We start from the raw sequence: 22,290 nt of genomic DNA on the forward strand, positions 1-22,290 counted from the left end.
CACCGTGACCCCTCCTTAGCTTCCTGTCCCCCTCTCTTACACAGTACCTGCCATTCGCCAGCCTTTTCATTTGTCCTGTGACTTTTCTTCTAGCTTTACTTACCGTGTCTGAGGAGGTTCGAAGTCGCTGCAGCTTAAAACATCGGAAATCCCTCCTGCTAACTGATATCACAATGGAAAATGTGCCTATGGATATATATCCCATCTATCACAGTGACCCCAGCCTTAGGTAAGTGGAATGAACTTTGCCAGTGACGGCTGTGCTGATGCAGAGAGCTAATGGGATGGGCAGTCCAGACGGGAAAAAAAGTGAATGATCCAAAAGAAATTTACATTTGGTTTTGGAAAGCATTTTGTATGATGAGGATTCATGCAGAAAATTTACTACCATCCTTTGGTTTTGACTGGTTGGGCTAATAGAGTCACTTACACATTACATAGCTGAATTGTTTCACTTAATTTGGACACAGAAGCTGGCATTTGCCAGTCCCGCAGGTCCTGTAGCCCAGGGTATGCCATGGGGAGCTGTCCTGTGATATTCCCATGGACCACCCCAAGGCAGGCAGTGAGTGAGTCCTTGTACCATCCAGAAGCTGCCCAGAATTGAGGAAGAGACCCTTCTGTTCAGGGGTACATCAGATTGATTGTTTTTGCATATGAAACGCTGATGTTGGGCAGTTTCCTATACCGTAGGTCGCCGAACTTTGAGAGCCAAATCTCGTGTTCTCTCTGTGTGTTAGCAGGAAGTACGATTTCTTCCCAAAGAATGGGTGGTGTTAGCCTGACCCTTTCATGCCTCTGTAACAGTTTAGGTTATTCTCGTGATATGTGTAAAAAAAAAACCAGACTCCTAGTTAAATGTGGATAGAGTTCAGGGAATTGACTTTTCCACTTTTAAATACAACATATTCAATAACTTTCCACTAACATTGTGATGACCTAATTTGTTTTTCACTCAGAACCACCGTTGTCTTTGATAATTGCTCTTTTTGTTCTGGGAGCAAATCAGGTGGACCCACAGGCCAAACCTCTCATTCTTTCAACTGCCCTTTTCTTCAGAATGTTTAAGAAACAATTATCTAAGCTTGAACCCAGGATCACTTTTTCTTGGATTCCTTGTGTTTGAATGAAGCAATTTGGACTTTAGGATTTTCCTCTTGGAGTGTTCATTTAAATTCAATTTTGAGCAATGCCAAGAGTCTGCCCGTATACATTATACTGGTAAATTGTGATTGAATTGGCAAGGCAGAGGTGGGGGAACTGATCTTTGTAGACTAAATTGTCTTGACAGTATGGCTTTTAATTTATTACTCCTGTTGTAAGAAATACTGTAATTAAAGAGATTTGGAGGGTTTTGCCCTTGTACTGCAATTTATAATTAATTGATAGCAGTAACTGGTAACTTGAACTGCTCCTGGGGGAGAGGGGGATGGTTGTGTGTGAAACCAATTTATTTGTTAAAAATGTGTTTGTTAATTTTATTTGTTAAAAAAGATTTGTTTAAATCTTTCAGGACACTAAAGGAAACACAACCCTGGTCCTCTCCAAAGGGTTCTGAGAGACATCTTGCAGCCAGCTACCCTCCTGTGGGCCAAACTAGCCCCCGAACCAGAAAATCCATGAGCCTGGATATGGGGCAGCCTTCCCAGGCCAACACGAAGAAGTTGCTCGGTCAGTTTGTATGTTCAGTTGGCTGTGTTATCAACTCTTATTTTAGAAATATCTATCTTTCTTTCAAAGATCAAACAATTTCTTTTTTTAACTGGGAAAACAGCATGGTAGAAAAAACATTAGACTTAGCCCTCTGGGTTCAGATTCTGTCTCTACAGCCTGCTAGGTAAATGACTTTGAACAAATCCTTTAATTTCTCAGCCTCAGTTTCCTCATTGGCTTGCCTTCTTTCCAAGACTGTTGTGGGAGGAATCACCGTGAAATGCTAGGCAGGTATATGGGGTATTTTTTATTAAGTGCTCAGGATTGCTGACTGATTCTTTTAGATTTTGCAAGAGAAAGTTGGCAGAGGCCTGAGGTGACCAGTTTCTGGCTTTTGTAATTAAAGACAGTTGTTTGATAGCTTGGTGAGGTACTCTCTATGAGGACTACTAGGCATAGCTGTGAGCTTAGGTCTTCAGTCTGTCTTAGGGCTCTCCTTTCTGCCCCATTTTAAGGTCAGCTGCCATAAGACACGCTTCTTCCAACACAGGTGTCTTCTGGGCTCAGGTGGGGGCTTCCAGAGTCCCAGGCCTGCGTCTCCAAACATTTCAGCCTGACGTCAGACTCTTTCGTTTTGATACAAGTAACTGATAGTTCACTGTTGCCTATTTTTTCCTTCTCCTCCTAAAGTCAGATCTTTGAGAGTCAAAGCTTTCCAGCATATGTGAAGGATATGATTACATTTTAAAAGTTACATTTAAATTAATATGTCAGTTAAAAGAACAAGTGAGATTAGAAACTGTAATTAAATTACTTTATTTTTCAGTAATAGGAGGTCTGCCACTGAGAGCTCACCTGCTATACAGACACTATCCTACGGAAAAAAAAGCCCAGGGGTCCAGGTGACCTTATAACGGCCTTTTGACTGAAGGAGGTTGATGCTGACCAATACCTTTCATAGCTCAATAGGTCTTTGTAATTCACTAATGATAGAAACACATCATCAGAGTGACTTATGCCATATGAATAGAATAGATGGGCACAAAGAAATCCAGAAATAAAACAGAGTGACTTGGGGTCTGGGGAACCATTCCTATAAAATGTGAAAGAGACGGACCTGGAGTCCCTATCATGAGCCAGCGGCCAGTGGCCAGAACAAGCACCGTGTTTGTTTCAGACGACTCAATCTCCTCCTGTGTGTTAGGTGAAGCTTTGGGTCTTCTGGTTACTCCAGTTTTATGACTCTTGAGCGCTTGTCAAGGAAGGTTAAATAAAAGTGCAGGAGAAAATTAGTGTCCGTCTGCATACAGAGCAGTAGCGCTTGAGCTTTGTGAAATCCCCAGGAATAGGTAAATAACCATCCCCTAATGTGAGCTGTCTGGCTTTTTATGAACAGGCTGGGTAAAAGGACTCTGGGTTTTAGGTTTCCTTTAAGCCACGCCCAGAAGCTACAGGCACCATCAGGAGCACAATGACAGTGGCTTCCATTTCTGTTGTGCTGTGTGGTAACAAGGTGTTTTGTGCACTATTTCCTTTGTTCCTCATGACAGCCTGGTGTGGGGCAGATGGTTCTAGGATTGTCACCCTCATCATGCAGATGGGAATTGAGAATCCAATGAAATCACCTGTCCCGGCCACGTAGGAGTAAGCCGAATCATGACCCAAGCCCAGTTCTGGTTGCCTGGCCCGGCCCTTCCCATTGTCCCCCACTGCCTTCTGCAAAGAACCAGGATGGATCGTGGAATTACTCAGTTACTTGAGGCCTCTCATTTTGATTCTGAGTGAGAGACGTCAGGGCTCCAAGTGATTCTTCAGTTGGTAATACTTTGAACCAAGTATGAGACTTGGGGAGAAAGTGTCCATCTTTTAAAAATGGCGCTGTAGTCTTTATTCACAGGATCATAGGATGCACAGCCTGACAGGAACTGTGGATGTGATCTAGGCCAACCCCTCATTTTACAGAGGAGGAAACTGAGGCCCAGAGAGGTTAAGTGACTTGATGGCAGGACTTGTTAGTAGAAGGACTGGATCAGAATTGACTTTTGCCAGAACCCAGCTGTCCCTCGTGATCTCTCTGTGGTGTCAGAATCGGGGTTCTAGGTGTGATCATGATACTCCTTTGACCGAGCTGACCTTGGCTACTTCGTGAGGCACCCTCCTTCCTCTCCCTCCTGGTACCGTGGCATTCCCTTGGTGGAACAAAAATGTCTGTGGCTCCTAACTTGGGGAGATAACTGATGATTTTAGCCTGGTCCAGGATAGCCACATCCCCAGGAGCTCAGAATCCCCTGGGGGTGTGGGTGAGCCACACTCACCCTCCGCTTGAGCAGAATAGACACAGACTGTTATAGGATCTGCTCTGTTCCTGGACATTGGTGTTCTCAGCGCTGATGCCTTTGCTGTCTCTGCCTGTAACCCTTTTTAGGGACGAGGAAAAGTTTCGATCATTTGATATCTGATGCCAAAGCTCCTAAAAGGCAAGAAATGGAGTCTGGAGTCACCACGCCCCCCAAAATGCGGAGAGTAGCAGAGAACGACTATGAGATGGGTGAGAAGCAGATGACCCTTGCCAGCTTTGTTAGAAGCTCTCCTCTACGGTAGAGCCTCTGCTATTCTTAAAGCGAAGTCCTCAAGCTTCAGAGGGAGGCTTCACAGGGTTCACGCTCTCATATTCATTAAATTACCTTTGAGGGGCAGTGACCAATAATCAGGATCACTGCGGCTGCCGCTGTAACAGCTGCCAGCCTCTCTTCTCTTTCAGAAACCCAGAGAATCTCACCGCAGCCACACCCGCCACTGCGGAAAGTATCTGTGTCTGAATCCAATGTTCTCCTGGACGAGGAAGTGCTCACGGATCCCAAAACCCAGGCTCTTCTTCTCACTGTCCTGGTAAGGACACTCTGCCCTGCTTCCTCTAAAAACTTCGGTCGACAAGTGTATCAGGGAGACCTGGCAGGGAGAAAGGGACACACCGGGAGTGGGGGGGAGGGTAGGGGAGGGTGTTTAGCACATGCAGAAATGAAAGAGATCAGCAAAAACTCATTTTAAAAAGTAAGAGAGGGGCAGCTAGGTGGCACAGTGGAACGAGCGCTGGCCCTGGAGTCAGGAGGACCTGAGTTCAAATGTGGCCTCAGATGCTTGATACTTATTAACTGTGTGATCCTGGGCAAGTCACTTAACCCCAGTTGCCTCACCAGAAAAAAAAAAAGTAAGGGAAAGGAGTCTCCCCTTCCCACCATACCATACACACGAGTATTTCTAGTCCTTGAGCTGACTTTAAGTGGCCCATCATGTGATTTAAACTCTAATTAATGATGATTTGGGGGATGTTTTTATGAGCTGAAGTTGACTAGGATACATACTCCATTTATTAGGGGTACTCTCTGCTTTTGAAGGAGGCAAAGGAGTATTAAATGTCATAGATAACTAGAATTTTTTCAGATCCATCTATCTCAGGCTGCTGTGTTCCATAGTGTATAAATACCCCAGGGAGCCACAAACCAAGAGTTAACGATGTCAGTGGTGGATTCTTTTTTCTATTCTTGTCCTGACAGGCTACTCTGGTTAAGTACACTGCAGATGAATTTGACCAGCGCATTCTCTATGAGTATTTAGCAGAAGCTAGTGTTGTCTTCCCAAAGGTTTTTCCAGTTGTGTAAGTATGTGAATTTGCTTTTTACTTAGCTCGTTCCATTTTCCTGAAGTTAAATGCTCCATTAAGTTTTGAGGAAATTACTACTATTACTACTACTACTACTACTACTACCACTACTACTAGCACTGCTGCTGCTGCTACTACTGCCACCACCACCAGCACCACAACTGTTGCTACTCCCACCATCACTTTACTACCACCTACTCCTTCTACTAGCACTACCATCACCGCTCTACTACTACCATTACTGATATTACCACCACCACCACGACCCTTACTACTACTGCTACTGCTGCTGCTGCCACTATTGTTGCACCACCACCACCCCTACTACTAATACCTTCTACTATTACCACCACCACCATTACTAAGACCCCTACTACTACTATCACCACTACTGTCACTGTTACTACTACCACCACCACCATGAGTGCTTCTACTTTTGCAGTCTTGTTAGGAAAGGAGTTGACTGAGGGAATGTTGATGTGGCATTGAATGTGTACAGAGCCTTCATTCCTGGCCCCCCAGGGAAGTGTGCTTCAGTACCTCCCAACCCTATTGGCCTTTCATTTCCATACTTTCCCTGGCTTTCCTTTACTCCCTCACGCGGCCTTGTCCGTCTCCTAACAGCAGATTGTCAGACATTTACAGACTGGTGTGCCGCCACGTTGCTTCCCCAGTTCTGTGCTTAGAAGGAGCCCTCCATCTGGTTACCCCTGATGTTTCTTGTGAATTCGGGGCCCTCCTAGGACAGTCTCTCCAGATGTTATTTAAATGTAGAAGTTCAAGGGGAGTAATCCACATTTCTGAGCACTCTCCTTAGTGCCAGTCAGTTTATTCGCTGTTTATAAAGTCATTTCTCACATCCTAATTGAGGGGAGCCCCATAATTCATATTTTGTGGGTTTCCTTATCTCTTGCCAGCAGACTTTCTTTTTCCTAGCCGTGTTTACTTTGACTGGTGTTGAGCGTTTTTTGTTTTTTGTTTCCGTTCTTCAGTTGTATACCAGCTAAGATAGAAAGGAGAGAGCTCAGAGAGAAGCTAAGCAGCAACTCTGCCGGGAGTTAAAATTAGGTGCAATTGAACAAATAGAGGCGATTTATTCAGTGTTTACTGTGTGCCAAGCACTGTACAGATACTTGAGATACCAGCAGCAAAAGCTTGACAATCTGTGTTCTGCAGGAGAGGCCTGGAAGCCCTAAGCGTGCTGCCGTGGTGAGCGCCCAGGCCCAGGAAACCTTAGCTTCCCTCAGATGATAGTGGCTGGTGGCCTAGAGGGCAGAGAGGCAGGGGACAGGGGGAGACCTGGTGGTCCTGGTGGTAGGTTGGGGGCCTTCTGTCTCCTCCAGGATGGGTGAGCAATCAAGTGGTCCCAGCATGGGGTGGGGGTGGGGGGGAAGTAAAGTAATGGGCTTAGCAGAGTCTCATATTCGGTCATAGCAGGTTTTCATTTCTTTACCCATTTTTTCTTTTAAAGACACAACAGGTGGGGATGGTCTCTGTTGTTGTTGTTTGTTTGATCTTTTCAAGTCGTCTCTGGACTCTGTTTTTCAGACATAATTTGTTGGACTCAAAGATAAATACCCTGCTGTCCTTATGCCAAGACCCCAATTTATTAAATCCAGTCCATGGGATTGTGCAGAGCGTTGTCTATCATGAAGATGCCCCTCCACAGTACCAGACGGCGTACCTCCAAAGTGAGTCTGCCCGGCGGGTAGGGCTGGGGCAGCACTCAGAAGCGGGTGCCACCCCCAGCCTGCCAGTCAAGCTTCGCTGCTCTTGTCACGGCTTCCTGAGCTTTTTTAATAGAGCCACCGAAATCAAGTAATAACCAAGTGTGGTTTTATGTTAGCAGTGCATTTCAGAAAGTTCCACAGTCTCAGCTGAAGACGTTTTTTAAAATATGTAGCTAGGACACATAGCATCTACCTTTCACCTTGTTTGAGTTTTCTAAGACAGAAAATGAGTTAATAGCCTCTGTTCTGTTGTAGGTTTTGGTTTTAATGGTCTGTGGAGGTTTGCAGGACCATTTTCAAAGGTAAGAATCCTGTGTTTTCTTGTTAATGCCAACACAGAATGTTTTGCAAATTAGAGATGTTCCCTGATTTTAGAAAATGAACTGTTAGGCAAACTTAGTTCTGAAGGGGTGGGCGAGACTTCAGGGTCATTCCCTGCTGGGTTCCTCCTAAGATGTCGTCTCATCTACGTCTTTTGTAAAGCCACTGTTGTGTAAAGCGAGGGAGTCCTGCAGAAGCACTCTGACAGCTCAGGTTTGGGCTTTTCTTATCTCTTCAATGACTGAGTTTGCCTCTTTGAGTACTTCAGAGTGAGGAAAAAGCAGACTGTTATGTGCTTATGTCATTCTTTTTAAGCCCTTTTTTAGGCCCCTCCTGGGAATCCTCTCAGTACAGATGTACTCAGTTTATATATATTAGTTTCCACTTGATGTATTGCATTAAAAATTTTAATTTGGTATGTATCAAAAACCATTCTTTGATTGCCATCTGGCCTAGCACTCAATCAGCTGGACCATAAATGGTGATTGAAGGCAGTGCTTTTTTTTTTCATCTCTCAAAAGTGCTCTGTCCTGGCCTGGGTTGATGCAGCCCTTGGGTCCCCCAGTGATCCCTCAGAGCAGGGCTCTGGGCCCAGTGGTGACCCTGCACCAAATGTGGAGCTCGGTGGAGGATGGTCAAGTTGGGGGGCCCTGGCAGACTTCTAGAAGGCATTGAAGGAGATTATACATTGTCGAAAGTATTGACAAGTTAGCCCCTCACCCCACAACATGGCCACAGTGCTCACGATGTGGTAGGTGGTAACGAAATAAGTGTTAATTGACTGAGTGAATTCTTCCCCAGTTGTAAAGAGTTAGGTTTTTAACTTGTGAATTGTTTTTTAAAAAATCCTGACCTTAGTGATTGGCATGGGGAGCTGCCGGTGTAGAAGCGTTTTCCTTCTGTAGCTTCCTGGCTCATCTCTAACTGAGAGTCACAGCGGCCAGGCTGAGAGGTCAGCACACAGCCGGTGTGTGTCACAGGCAAGGCCCAAAGCCATCACGCCTTCTGGGCTCTGGTCCCAGCTCTCCCATGGTGACGGATTCCTTCCTAGGAGTAATTTGTGGTATCATTGAATGGTGTCTGCTGGAGATGTGGTGACGTAGGAGTGCTGCCCTAGGCGCACTATCGTGAGAAGGCAGATTTTTAATTGTATGTCCTAATAGAATACATGCTGCACATCTGGATCTGTGAAATGACTGCAGGCTTGAGGGCAGCAGAGATGTGCACTGCAGGCCGTTCTCTCTCACTGGCTCTGATCTGTGAAGAGAGCGAGAAGCCGGAGGTGGGTTTCGTCTGCTCGTTTGTTCAGAAGGAGGCAGGATGTAGAACAGGCAGCCTTTGGCTCATGAAAAATTCATCTAGTAGCTTCAGAGGCCTTCGGACCACTCAGTGTTTAAGCTTTCTTAGGGAGAAGAGGATGAGAACGCTGTTCAGGGTGGGTGGGGCTCTGATAATGAAGGACGCGGCCCTGCCAGCTCTTTGTTCTGCTTTTGTTTTCTGTGCCAAAAACATGATCTTTGCATTGGAAAAGACTGGACAGAAACGCTGCTGTGGACGTGCTGTCCCTGCTAGGAAGAGAGCTAGTGAAGACAGCACGCACGCCAGCCCTTGGTGATGATGCGTAGCTGGCCCAGCCGGCCTGGAGTAGGGCTCCTCGTCCTGCCTGGTGTCCCGAGACTCTTCAGGCAGCATCCCGGCAAAGCCTCTCAGCAGACCCCTTCTCTGAACGGTCTTGTTACATGCATCAAATAACACGGAATTACAAAGGAAATCAAGGAGGTTGAAAAACAGTTATCAGAATTTAAAAACAGCAAAACACCTAAGTCCCCACCTCCCAGATGCATTAGATCCAAGGGTCTAATTAGAGCCTGGGCCTGCATTAGCAGCTGTGACTGCTGAGCCACTGACGGGAATCTGGGACGGCTCCCAGAGAACGGGAAAGATGGCCCAGGATTGGAGAGGGGCTAGGAAGGGTCAAAGAGGGAGGCTCAAGCTCTAGGCTAGGAGTCAGTAAGACCTGGGTTTAAATCCTGCCTTCCTGGGCAGATCAGCCCAAGAGTCTTCAAAATTCTTGACCCTCACTTCTCCAACTTGTGGTGAGGCCCCAGTGAGACAGTGGTCTGTAAAGGACTTTGGAAACCTTTGGACCCTCTTGTGCAGGCCTCTTCCCCATGTTTGTGTTCTGGAACCTGAGATCCAGGCTGGACTCCCTTCTCAGAATTATGTTTTTAAAGATCTACAGTAAATACACAGAATAACCATTTATATTGAAACACAGGTATCAAAATATTTATTAAAAACTTGGTTTCAGGGCCCTTGCTCTAATGGGTTTTCCCAGGCACTGTGCTCATTCATTCACATTTTTGTCAGTGATCTAGAGATGGCATATTTATCCAGTTTGTTGATGACATCCTAGCAGACAGTAAGAATTCAAGATCTTGGCAGCCAAGAGCAAGGGGCCAGAGAGAATGATATTAGAAGTCTTAGGCTTGGATTTCAGAGAATCACCTTCCCAAGTACAAGCTGGGGGAGGGGAGGCAGGGTCAGATGTCTTATCAGATAGATGTGGGGGCTGCTTGGAGCTGGCTTCAGAGGGCTTGGGACCCTCCACAAGGAGATGACAGGGCCCACTGGACTGCCATCTCCAGCCCCATCTGGAGACTCTTGTTTGGTCAGTGTGCAGCCGCCACATCCATTTTAGGATGGTTCCCTTCAGCTGAAGGGCCTCAGGCAGAGGACATTTGGGGGGAGGATGTACAGAGACCACCAACCTCAGAGCATCCCTCACATATGTGTTTGAAGAGCTGTCATGTGAATGAGCACCTTGATGTGTTCTACTCTATGCAGAACTGTATGTTCATGGCAGAGAATTTTAGACCTGACTTAAGGAAAGGCTTCCAACCTCTTTTTTTTTTGGGGGGGGGTTAGGCAGCGGGGTTAAGTGACTTGCCCAGGGTCACACAGCTAGTAAGTGCCAAGTGTTTGGTCTAAGGTGGGATTTGAACCCAGGTCCTCCTGATTTCAGAGCCTAAGCTCCATAAATTGCACCATCTAGCTGCCCCCTGGCTTCTAACATTCTTCAGAAATATCCTGGGCATCAGGAGGACCTGAGTTCAAATTTGGCCTCGGACGCTTGACACTTAGTAGCTATGTAACCCTGAGTAAGTCACTTAATTCCAATTGCCTCACCAAAAAAGCAAAAAAAAAAAAGCATCCTGGGCAACCTTGGGAGCCTGGAAACCAGGTGTGACCCCTTGAAGGGGACATTGGGAGGGAGTTCTGATCAGGCCTCGGAGCTTCTGCCCTCCTGGGAAATGGGGTTGTGTATGTAATGGGCACCCAAACTAGGCCAAATCCCCACAGCTCTCTGTAAATGATAGTGAGTTAGGCTTTATGCAGCAAACAAGAATGGATCCGCAGGCTTCCTCTTTCCCTTTGCAGCAGACACAGATCCCAGACTATGCCGAGCTCATCGTCAAGTTTCTCGATGCCTTGATCGACACGTATCTGCCTGGAATCGATGAGGAAGCCAGTGAGGAGTCTCTGCTGACACCCACCTCTCCCTACCCTCCCGCAGTGCAGAGCCAACTTAGTATTACTGCTAATCTCAACCTTTCCAACTCCATGACCTCACTGGCAACTTCCCAGCATTCCCCGGGTAAGTAAAGTGTGATTTGAGGAAGTTTGAATGATACTGGTCAGACACAAGAATGTTTCAGGTGCTTCTTTGATTTCAGTTTGTGGCAGACTTGCATAGACATTATAGCTGATTTAAACTATAGTTTGTTACTTTGCAGATGTAGCCTTTACCACTGAGGTAACGTGAAGATGGATGTTAGCATGTTCTCAGGATGCCAATGGGTTTGTCTGGTCACAGCCATCCCCAGGCAGGAATATAACAGCCTATAGCAGAACTGATGCTGTCCTTGGACCATTGTGATGCAGGCAAGCAGTCAGTTTTGCAAAAGAAGAGACTCAGTTCAACAAATATTTATGTATTAAACCCTTACTGTATGCAGAGGATCATAGGGAATTACATGGTTTGGATAAGAACTTACAGTCCATAGTAGGAAGGGATTTTTGTAATGCAGAAATGCATTAAAATTTGCAACATAAGGTGCTTTGGGGGTCTGAAGGGTAAGACATCATTATTGGACTGGTGATAGAAGATAGGAAAGGCTGGGGGTGGCCCTGGGGACAGAGAGCACAAAACATGGCCAGTGTTCTGGTTGGCAGGAGCCCAGAATGCATTGAGGGCCCAGGTGGGTCCAGGTGTGCAGTAAGGCTGGAAGGGCAAGGCAGAGCAGACTGGGAAGGCCTGGAAGGCCTGACAGAGGATAAGCAGTCACTGTAGAGTCTTTAACAGAGGGTGACATGATCAGCCCAGGACTTCAAAAATCAAGTACAGGGACGTGGCTGCTTGTCCTCTGGTCACTTAGGACCACGAAGTCTGCTAAGGAAAGTAGCTGTTTAACACCTCTTTGGTTTATTCCACGCCTTGGGCTCTCTTGGCACAGGGAGCCTCCTGACTCTAGAGTCGAGGTTTTCAGGCTCTGAGAAACCACAGTTGGGGTGGGAGAGGTGGGGGGAAGGGGTGAGACAGTGACAGCGACAGCCTTGGTGTCCGCCAGACCTGCGTTCAAGGCCTGCTGCTCCTGACACATACTGGCTGGGCAGCCCTGGCAAGCCCCTGCGCTTCTCACGAAACACCAAAGCTGAAATCATCCAAAATCATAATAGCTGGGAGTGACGTGGCAAGGAGAATCATGCGTGGAGCAGCCCGGGGCTTGGACCCAGGACCATGTTACAACATGATGTAGCAATTGGCGTTAACAGTGAGAAATAGTCATCAAGGCTATGTCCTGATTTCAGAGAACAGGGACTTGAAGAAATGATTCCCCCAAATGGCTAAATTTGGTTAATCTCAGGTACCTTTGCTCTTACTAGATTTTTTAAAAAGTTTTGGTGCTTAAAGGCAGAGACAAGTTACAGGAATTTGTTGCTAAAAGGAGAATGAGCTTTATATTTGGAAGTGTCTTTGTGGCTCGTTCCCCAGCAACCATGGAAAGGGTGGGATTCCAGCACTTGGAAATTAGTGTGATGTGATCCTAGGACCTGGTCATTAAGAGACAGGTGGTGCCGGGTGACCCTTGAGGCACCTGTTGTTTGTGGGAGAGTTTCCTAGCTCTGGCAGCCACAGAAGGAGATGGACGTGTGGCGAGGAGGAGACTTTGAAAGTCCCTCTGCACCAGAGCCGGCATGGCAGTGGCCAGAGTGGGGCTCGCCTCGGGAGGCCCTGTCCTGGTGGGGTCACCCTGGGCCAGTCCCTGCAGGTGAGGCACGTCTGGGGAAGGAAGCTTACAGGTCCAGATCCAGATGTGGGTGTGCCAGCTTGTGTCCTTTTGTATGGGCGCACTCCTGTGATGCTAGGGAGGAGAGAGTAGAGATGGTTTTTTCATCAAGTTTCTTTATAAAGTATACATGGCTTACTTTGTTTCTGCACACACCCCCACCCCAGCCCACCCCCCAGGAACAGGGGGCATCTAGTGCCCTCCTTGCCTCTTGAATCTACTCATGGCCCAGTGGGTGGGCCATTTCACTGTGCTGCTTCTGACCATTGCATTTTGTTTATCAAAGCAAATGAAAATGTGACAAGCGATGAAATACATTTGATTTTCCAGAGTCACTGCTATTGTATCGGAAAGCTTTTTAGAAAGGACACTGTTAGCCGGAAGGGAGTTTTCGAGGCCCTCTCTCTGAGCCCCATGTCTCACAGAAGAGACCCCTCAGAGGGGTTGAGCCTTGCTCCCAGTCAGAACATTGGCAGGGACCCCACATCCATGTAGCCCACCTCCTGATGCCTGGCCTTGATGGGGAGCCGACTTTCTCCAAGGTGGTCCATTCCATTTTGAGATGATTCTGATAACTAACAAGTTTGTCCTCTCTGCCTCTTGTCGGCTTCTCCCCATGACTCCCCACGACTGCCACTAGGCCAAGCCCTTCAGAAACCTCAGAGCCGGCGTGGTGCCTTACCCCAGTCCCCTGCCTTGCCCCACCCCCATTACCTGATGTCCCTCCTCTGCCCACGCTCCAGCTGTGCTCACAGTGGAGCAGAGGTCCTTGTTTGCCTTTAAAACTCAAGTTTTGTGTTGCAGTCATGCCCCAAAGTGTGTGCAGTCCTTTGGCCTCCAAAGTCAGCAATGCAGCTCAGTGAGAAAATCAGGCTGCTAGATAAACTGTCAGAATGTCTCCTCCTGGGTCTGCACCAGAGCCGTCTGTGACGCTGCCCTGGAGCTCAGCAAATGCTCACAAAGCACCTGCTCTATGTGGAGCATGCCCACACTGGCACCCTGGGCTGGAGCCCTTGCTATCTTCCCATTTTTTACACATACCGTGAGCCTCTCAGTAAGTGTTAGTTCAATGCCTTCATGGCAAGTACTGCGTAAGTAAAGGCAAAAATGAATCGTCCCTGCCTTCAAGGACCTTCCGTTCTATTGAAGGAACTGTGTGTCTACATAGAAGGCTGTTAGGTGACGCCGTGGTGCACAGAGCACTGGATATGGAGTCGTGTCAGGAAGGCTCAGCTTCCCGAGTTCGAATCCAGCCTCATACACTTACTAGCTGTGTGACTCTGGGCAAGTCGCTTCACCCTGTTTGCCTCAGTTTCCTCATCTGTAAAATGCCCTGGAGAAGGAAATGGCAAACCATTCCAGTATCTCTGTCAAGAAAACCTCAAATGGGGTCACAAAGAGTTGGATGTGACTGAAACAGCTGAACAAGAAATGAACAAACCAGATTGGACAGAATCGAGCCCAAACTATTTAATTTGTCTGGCTTTGTTGAGAATGGAATTAAGGCAAATCAGGAATTGCTTAGTTATTCTGTGTTTAGCAGAGTGAGAGGAGGTAACAGACTAGTTGGCTTTCCCCATCACCTTGGTGCCAGATTTGTGGACTATTTCACCAACTCATTGCTTTCTTCCTGGTGGGGGTTGGGGCACAGAGGAGATGCTTCCAGCATGATATCACTCCTGTTTATCCCTCCACTAAGCCAGCCCCAGGCACTCTGCACCTTGTCTCTGCCCCTTCTTGATGAATTTCCCCACATCTTGATAAACACTTGTCCCTTTCCTTCCTTGGAGTTAAAAACACAGGACCTAACATTACAATTAAAGTAACAAGTCAGAGACAGGATTGTGCCCTAGAGACATGTGGCCATGGGGGGAGTCTGCAGCTTCATCTCCCCTCCACCCCCAACAAAGCAAATAGCAGGCTTTTTGTATCCTAAAAAAAAGTTGTCAAACTAGAACTGACCTTGCAGGCTTGTCTAAAGCTAGACTTGCAGGAAGGTCAGAGCAGCTTGTTTCGTCTATGGTTGCCTGGGACAGCTTCTTTCATATAACTTCTCCTATGTAGCCTCATAGGGACCACAGGGCTGAGGGCACCCCAAGCACAGGCCTGCCCCACATTCACTGACGTGGAACCTCCTTCTCAAGTGGAGGGCATAAATGCCAGGACCCCCCTCATTGTCGCCATTCTACTAGTCATGGATTGTGTCCTACCCAGCCTTCATTCTAGACTGACAGGTGAAAGAGACCACAGAGACAGTGGTGTGCTGGCCGACATTTAATGACCCGCTCTGCAGAAAAATGCAAACTGGACACATGCTGAGGTTTCAGCTGCAGTATTCACAGTGTCTCCATCACTTTCTTAAGTCTAGGCAGTCGACAGAACAGGAAGGCAAACCCTGGGTTGTAGCACTCGTCACATTCCGAGGTATGAATGCTCACACTGAACATTTCACGACCGACTTTTAACATGCCCCTGCTTGGAGGTCATTGATGAGATGAGTTCAGATTTTCTACCTTGCATTAAGATCTCTAAATATACTCGCAGCTGGTTAGTGGCAGACCTGGGGCTGCAGCCCAGGTTTCTGGGCTCGTGGTCAGGACACTGCCTATCATCATAAACTCTTTCCAGTATCTTATGTTAAAGCAAGCAATCCTTGTCCTCTGTAGAACTTCCTTGATATTGCCTTCAGTAGCTTGCATTAAAAAGCCAGGAGTCTACCAACAATTAGAAAATCTATAGGGTATGCCTGTTTTGTGACTCCTACTCTTAATCTATTGGTGGTTTATTTTTACCAGCTCTTCTGGGCTCTGGGGCTTTTTCAATGACAAAATAGCATTGATACCGGTAAACTGATGAGGCTGATCAAGAGGCTTTAAAATCTTTTTTTATTTGCTTAGAACCCTAATGATGGGTCAGCATCTTCAGAATGCAGGTGTAGGCGCAGGGTACTCTTTTGGTGATTGATGCTCAGCTGCTTTTTGGACATCAACCGTGGCTTTGGGAAATCTTATTCTCCAGCCCTCATTTTAATGAGTCATAAGCAGTTAGTGTGTGTGTGTGTGTGTGTGTGTGTGTGTGTGTGTGTGTGTGTGTATCATATGTTATATATACGCATGAATATATGTCATATATAATTATATTTGTATGTAATATATATAATATAATGAGTATAAATCAGTTGTAAAATCCACGAGACAATAAAAGAAACAAAGATAGTCTCATTTGAAAGAACTACAGAAGGCATAGAATATCCAGAAGTTACAACTTAACTAGGTCTAATGATATTCAGTGCTTGTGGCTGGGCTGTGCCAATATAATAAAAATTTACAGAGCTAGACAACATAGCAAGTTCCTTTGTGGGGAACAAAAGATTGAGAACATTGGGAAGTAATGGAGAAAAGGTAGAAAAGAAATAAGCATCACTTAGTTTTAGAGGAGTAAGCATCAGAGTTATTTGTTGCTGGTTAAAAAGAAATAGAACAGTTAAACCCGTAAAACATACTAGACAAGGAAGAATCAAAAATAAATGAAGTAACTAAGCGAGCGTTCAGTAAAGCTTACAATATAAACACACTGTAGGAAAGAATGTCCTATTTGACAAGACGTGCTGGGAGAACTGCAAAGAGCATTCTAGCAGAAATTAGGTTGTAGCCAACATCTCACACCACCTTCCTCTGAAAATTCAGTGCGGTTATGTGTCCTGAATATTAAATCATAAGAAATAGAAGAGGAGCCAGTCATATACCTGGCCAATTCGTAACCAAATAAAGAGTTTTACAAAAGACAAAATAGATTGTTTGGGTTACATAAAGTTGAATATCATTTGCCTGAACAAAATTTATGCAGCTAGAATGGAAGTAGTCAACTGAGGGAAAAGCCTTGCGTCACATATCTCTGATAAGTTCTCGTAGCCAAGATATAAAGACAGCTCACAGAAACTGATGACCAGAGGCCATTCCCTAGTAGGTGAGTGGTCAAAGGATGAAAAAGTTGCATGCTCTTAACACCCATGTGAAAGAGTTCCCAAGTCACTAATACGAGAGAAATGAAATTCAGAACAGCCTTCAGGTTTCATCTCACACCAAACAAATGAGCAGAAATGACAGAAGCGGAGAATGGTCCATTGGAGGGGTTAGTGACCCTGTGTTTGGTTCCCCCGGTCTGGAGAGCAAGCTGGAGTTAGGCCTGTCAAGTGACTGCGACGTCACGCCGTTGGACCTGGCGATTCCGCTGCTGGGGATAAACCCAGCGAGGTCAGAGACATAGAGTCAGACCCATCAGTTGGCAAGTGGCTCGACAAAGTGAACATAATGGAATTTGCTACAGCAATGACAGTGTTAAATGCAGAGAAGCAAGGAAAGCTTTTCATGAGTTGATGAAAAGTGAAGTGAACAGAGCCAGGAAAACAGTATACACAATGAATATAATATCTTCTGTATACCAGGAAATGAGAGCATACTTGTAAAGTGCTTAGCCTTGGAGTGCCTGCCATGGAGTAGATCAGTGTCAGCTCTCTGTTCTTACCACTGCTGCTGCTGCTACTAGTGCTTACCACCACCACTCCTACCACCAGTATCACTGAGGACGCAAGTGAAAATAAGGAAACCGACCCTACTCATAGTAAGCTTACAGTCTGATAGGGGAAGAAAGCAAGTAGATACAGAAATATATACAGCCTAAGTATGATGTGAATACATACACATATGGAAAAATCACCAGCTATAGTGTAATTGGGAGGAAGGACGCTAGCAGTGGGGGAGGCAGGTCAGAAAAGACTTCCTACGGAGCAGGTTCCCCACCCTTGAGGTCGAGGATGTTGCTTGAGCTGCGTCTTAAAGACAGAGGCTCAGAAGGGAGATAAAGAGGTTGTGCACTCCAGGCACAGGGCCCAGCCAGTGCAAAGACACGGAGGTGGGAGACAGTGTTGTGTGTGCAGAGCAGAGAAGAGGCCAGTGTGGCGGGATCAAGCGAGGGTGGGAGGTGAATTCAAGTCTACTGAGGCTGGAAAGGTGGGTTGGGGCCAGGTTTTATAAACAAAGGAGTTCACGTTTGGTCCTTGAGGCGGTAGGAAGCCGCTGGTTGAGTGTGGGAGTCACAGGGTCATGTTTTATTGTCCGTTCCATTTGTATTGCAGTCATTCGTTCCAGCTGCTGGTTCAGATCACTCAAGAGTCTTGGTTGCGTTTTGTGTAAGGCAGTATCCCTAATTTTCACGGTGCCCGGCAAGTTTCCAGGGCAGCTTTTCAGCAGCAGCCCTGTGGAGCACTGGTATGAATGGTGTGCAGCCTGCTTTTGTGAGGACGAGGCTGGGGCTCCTTGGCCACCCACCCACGGTGTCATGGCTAGCATTGGGCCCTGCCTCTGGGCACGGGGCCCCCGTCTGCCCGACGATGCTGGCCAGGACCTCCATGCAGATTCTGTCTCTTTTCTCTGTGTCCTTCTGTTGTCTGCAGTTGTCCGATGAGCACGCAAGGTTGGAAATGTCAACCGGGTGACCCCTGAGTCCCCACCCAGGACTAAGTTTAGAACCATGTCGGAGAGGAACTCCAGATGAGGAGGGCAGGTTGGGCTAAGTGACAGGGCCAGTGGGGTTCCTGCTCTGCTGTCTCATCTTCTGCCAGCACCAGCCAGTCTCCCCTCACGCTCCTGTCCTCTGCCCGCCAAACCCTGAGCCCCGACTGACGTCGGCTCCTGCACCGTCAGCCCTCTCTCCTGCAGGCTTCGAGCACCGGGCTTGAGATGAAAGCTCTCTTGGCTTGTGCCGAAGAGGCAGATGCTGACTCAGCACAGCTGAGGTCTTTGGTGTCAGCATCTCCTCGGTCCAGGGCTGTGGCCACTTTCCAAAGCTTGAGTGCTGAGACTGCAGAAGCAGCTCCTGAACTGGCCTCTCTGGAGGCCCTCTCTCCGTTCTGTGGTAGTTGGATGGAAGAGCCTGCGCCCCGTGCCGTGCATCCTCCTAAGCAGTCTTTGCAAGTGGTACTGCCCCTCCTTTATTGGCTCGCCCTCACGGCAGCAGGAGAGTCTTTGCAGGTGCAGTCAGCAGAGAGAATCTGTCACATTTCATTTGTGATTCATGAGTTCATTGGAGGTGGGGGAGTAGGTAGCAGAGACTGGTGCAGACTTCTTAAGTACCTCCACCCTTTTGGGACTGAATCTGCAATGAAATTGATGGAAGGCGCTCTTCAGGGAAGATGCTGCTCTGCTAAAGCACGTTGGCATCATTGCCTCGAGAGTTTCCATTACTTATCCAAGGTCAAGTAGTCAAAAAGCATTTTAAGACGAGGGGACAGGGGCAGCTGGGTAGCGCAGTGGATAGAGCCGGCCTTGAAGTCAGGAGGACCTGAGTTCAAATCTGGCCTCAGACACATGACACTAGCTGTGTGACCCTGGGCAAGTCACTTAGCCCCATTGCCTAGCCAAAAAAAAAACAAAACTAAGAGACAGTCTGACCAGAGACAGGATTTGAACCCAGATCACTCTGACTCCAAGGCCAGCTCTTTATCCACTCCACAGTATTGCCTGTCAAGCATAGCCTAGGTTAAAATACATTGGCTAGCCAGAGTAGAATGTGTGTGTATGTGTGTATGCAGAATTTTTTTTGGACTAAATCTGTAATTTCAAGTGTAGAGAATCCCACCTCTCTCAAGGCAGGTAAACACCTGCTGTGCAGTTTATGGTGTTAGAGAATTTTGTGGGACAAAGGGGTGTGTTGTGTGTGTGAGAGAGAGACAGAGAGACAGAGACAGAGAAGATGAATATACCTTTTAAAAAAAAGAAAAACTCTCTTTGGTGGTCTGTACTGGTGCCATTGTGTAAGCATTTCCTAAGCTTTTTCTTCTTGCAGAGGCACTTTGGTAATGGCTAGCACAAAGACAGCGTGGAAGAATCATTTCTGCCCTCAAAGGCCTTATGTTCTGTTGGCTTTTCTTCTTTCATGTTTTCCTGGCTCAGCAAAGCCTGGAGAGTTCCTCAATTGCCTAAATTGGCAGAGAGGGGGGAATATGAAACTGCCCCTGGACGCTTCCTAACCAAGTGCTCTTCAAGGACGATGTGCTTTCTGGCTGTGTTTTCTTGGTGAAAAGCAATGTGCTAATCATAAAGAAGGGGCTGCTGAAGTCATTCCACACGAGGATTGGTAGCTGACCAGTGTGGGCATGTGAGGTCTGAAGACGAGAAGCCGTCAGGAGGCGTGGTGACCCTCCTCAGGTATTCAGAGGGAGTCGGCTTCTTCTACCCCAGAGGTCAGAACCAGGAGCAAGGAAGAGGCAGATCTGGGCCTTGACGTAAGGGGAAATTTCCTTATGAGGAGAGCCATCTAAAAGTGAACTGGGACACGTTAGAAGTCGTGGGCTCGCCAGCACTGGAGCCCGTCAGGGGAGCCTGGAAGAGCCACTCGTCCACTGGTGTGCTAGAAGGCCGCCTTGGTCAGGTCTGGACTGACCTAAGGGGCCCCTGAGGGCCCTTCCTGGGATGAATCTCTTGAAATAAGCACTCAGAGGAAGAAATCGGGGTCTTCCCACCTTGGACCATTTGCATGTCACAGAGGGCCTGGCTGTCTTTTCTCACCTGCCTGCTTTTGTTAGAATTTGATTCCAGAAAAGGACAGTTTGGTGTTCAGTTCTGATATTTGGTTTATTCTAGTGTTGTCCCTTCCTCTGAGAACTGACTCCTTAAAATGGCAGAGAACTCAGGTATGTTGTGGTGCAGGTTTTCTGGTGGTGAGCAGTTAATGACCAGGAAGCCAGCTGGGCACAGCATGTGCTTAAGAGTTTGTCACGCTCAAAAACCGGAATACCAGACGATTATTGAAAAGCCTGGGTGCTTATTGTATCAGATTCCAGGTCCTCCACTGTGGGGCCAAGCTTGGGGCAAGCGTCTTCATTCCCTTCTCCCCTTTCCTCCTGTGCGTCCTCCTGGCTTAGGTCACACAGATCAGACAGGCCGGCTAGTAGTGCCAGAGCCGTGGGGCTGGTCCATGTGGAAATTCCCGGAATCACCTGTGCTCTGAGAATGCCCCACATCTGATGCATTTCCTAAAACCTATCTTCACTCCCCTTTGAAAGATCCCAGGAAACAAACCTCAGGAATGCTTTTATTCTTCTGGTGATTTTGATAAATGACAATTGGGTTGGGTCATCTTGACCCTCCAGCCCTAATTGGATTCTTGAGCAATTGTTTGCTGGACCGATGGGTGATTTTGCCTTTTTCGTTTAATTTTAATTGTGCTTATTGGATTAAAATGTCATAGCCCTTCGTTGTAGAAAACTTACCTACTGTGCCATTTGTTTACAGACCGGTGTTTTTGAACACAGTTCCATGTTGAATGATTAGTTTGACATTGGAGCCAGAGCATGAGACTGGATCGTGTTTCTCTGCATTTCATTCTATCTCACCCCTAAAATCCATCTCATGAACATGACTCACTTGTGTTTTTTTCTCTCATTCTGTGCCTGTGAAGCTTCTCTGCCATGCTCTAAATCTGCAGTTTTCATGTGGCTGCCTCCTCCTCAAGGTATTCTTTCCTTTCATCATATTTGCACGAGGTACTGCTTGAACCACGCTGGTCCTGGGCACGAGGCATGGGCATCAGCTGCTGCTCTGGTGGGCACAGGGCTTCCCGCAGCTAGGCAACAATGCTCTTACAGCCCTGCTTGGCAAGTCGGGGGCGCAGAAGTGCAGAGTGGGGCTTATCCCTGGGTAGAGTGAGGGCTCAGCAGCTTCATCTGGAGGCCCTAAGAAGGTCTCCAGGCGGTACCACCCAGGCATGCACACTGAATCCGTTACAGGTATGAGGTGTGACAGAGAGACAGAGGGCTGATGGCAGAGAAATTCTAAGCCAGATCAGAGTTTCCTAGTTAAGAAAAGATGAATAGATTGGTTGTTTTTCCTCCACACCGCCTATTTAGTGAGCATCACCATTTCTTATTTCCCTCAGGGTCTCAGACAGATGAGTGGGATCTATAATTTCCTTCCCCTCCCCCCTCCTTCTTGAAAGGTTCGGTGGTTGGAGTAGTGGGTTATTATGTTAAAGGATTTGGATCGTGGATTGAGAGCTGGAAGGTTCCTTAGAGGTCAGTTAGACCAATCCCCTTATTTTGTAAATGGGGAAACCAAGGCCTGGCAGTGCTCAGTGATCACACAGGTAACTAGTGAGTCAGTCTGCTTCCCAGATCACTGAGGCCCATGGGCACTGTGTCACGGAGCTGAGTGGAAGCCCAGGCATCCCAGCTTCAACACTGGCACCTCAGTCACTGCCCTAGGTTGCTTTCCCCTCCGTTTCTGCATGCCCCCCCCCCGAAGCTCCTCTCTGCCCACGCATGCCTTACCCCCCAGAATCGTGTGGTTACAAGATGACCACTCCCTTCCAGAATTCCAGAATTCCCCTTCCTCCAGTTCAATAGGGTCTCGGGCAGGTGTTAGAAGAAGCAGTTTTTACTGAAGTGTTTCATAGTAATGTGTGAAAGAGAGATGAGCTCTATTTCCTCTCCAGAGCAGCTTAAGACGATGTTTGCTGAGCCTCGTGCCTATCTGTCAGTGTCATTTCAGAGGAACATAAGTGAAATGCACACACTTAG

General features: G+C 47.2%; 1 protein-coding gene across 12 annotated transcripts in view; it reads left to right on the forward strand.

The window, feature by feature from the left end:
• Window positions 1-22,290, forward strand: part of NF1 (neurofibromin 1) — a 248,319-nt gene that overhangs the window by 216,901 nt on the left and 9,128 nt on the right. For 11 of the 12 annotated variants that reach the window (XM_078154810.1, XM_078154812.1, XM_078154816.1 and 8 more), the window contains 8 exons: window positions 94-229; window positions 1,514-1,671; window positions 4,079-4,201; window positions 4,415-4,542; window positions 5,208-5,308; window positions 6,863-7,005; window positions 7,300-7,346; window positions 10,807-11,023. In XM_078154810.1, the coding sequence (XP_078010936.1) occupies window positions 94-229; window positions 1,514-1,671; window positions 4,079-4,201; window positions 4,415-4,542; window positions 5,208-5,308; window positions 6,863-7,005; window positions 7,300-7,346; window positions 10,807-11,023 (1,053 nt within the window). The remainder of the gene's footprint in view (window positions 1-93; window positions 230-1,513; window positions 1,672-4,078; window positions 4,202-4,414; window positions 4,543-5,207; window positions 5,309-6,862; window positions 7,006-7,299; window positions 7,347-10,806; window positions 11,024-22,290) is intronic. The other variant, XM_078154813.1, reaches the window with a different exon arrangement.

This window comes from Phascolarctos cinereus, unplaced genomic scaffold (genome assembly GCF_003287225.1).
Source record: "Phascolarctos cinereus isolate Bilbo 61053 unplaced genomic scaffold, phaCin_HiC Scaffold_5;HRSCAF=322, whole genome shotgun sequence".
In the NCBI taxonomy this organism is placed as follows: domain Eukaryota; kingdom Metazoa; phylum Chordata; class Mammalia; order Diprotodontia; family Phascolarctidae; genus Phascolarctos; species Phascolarctos cinereus.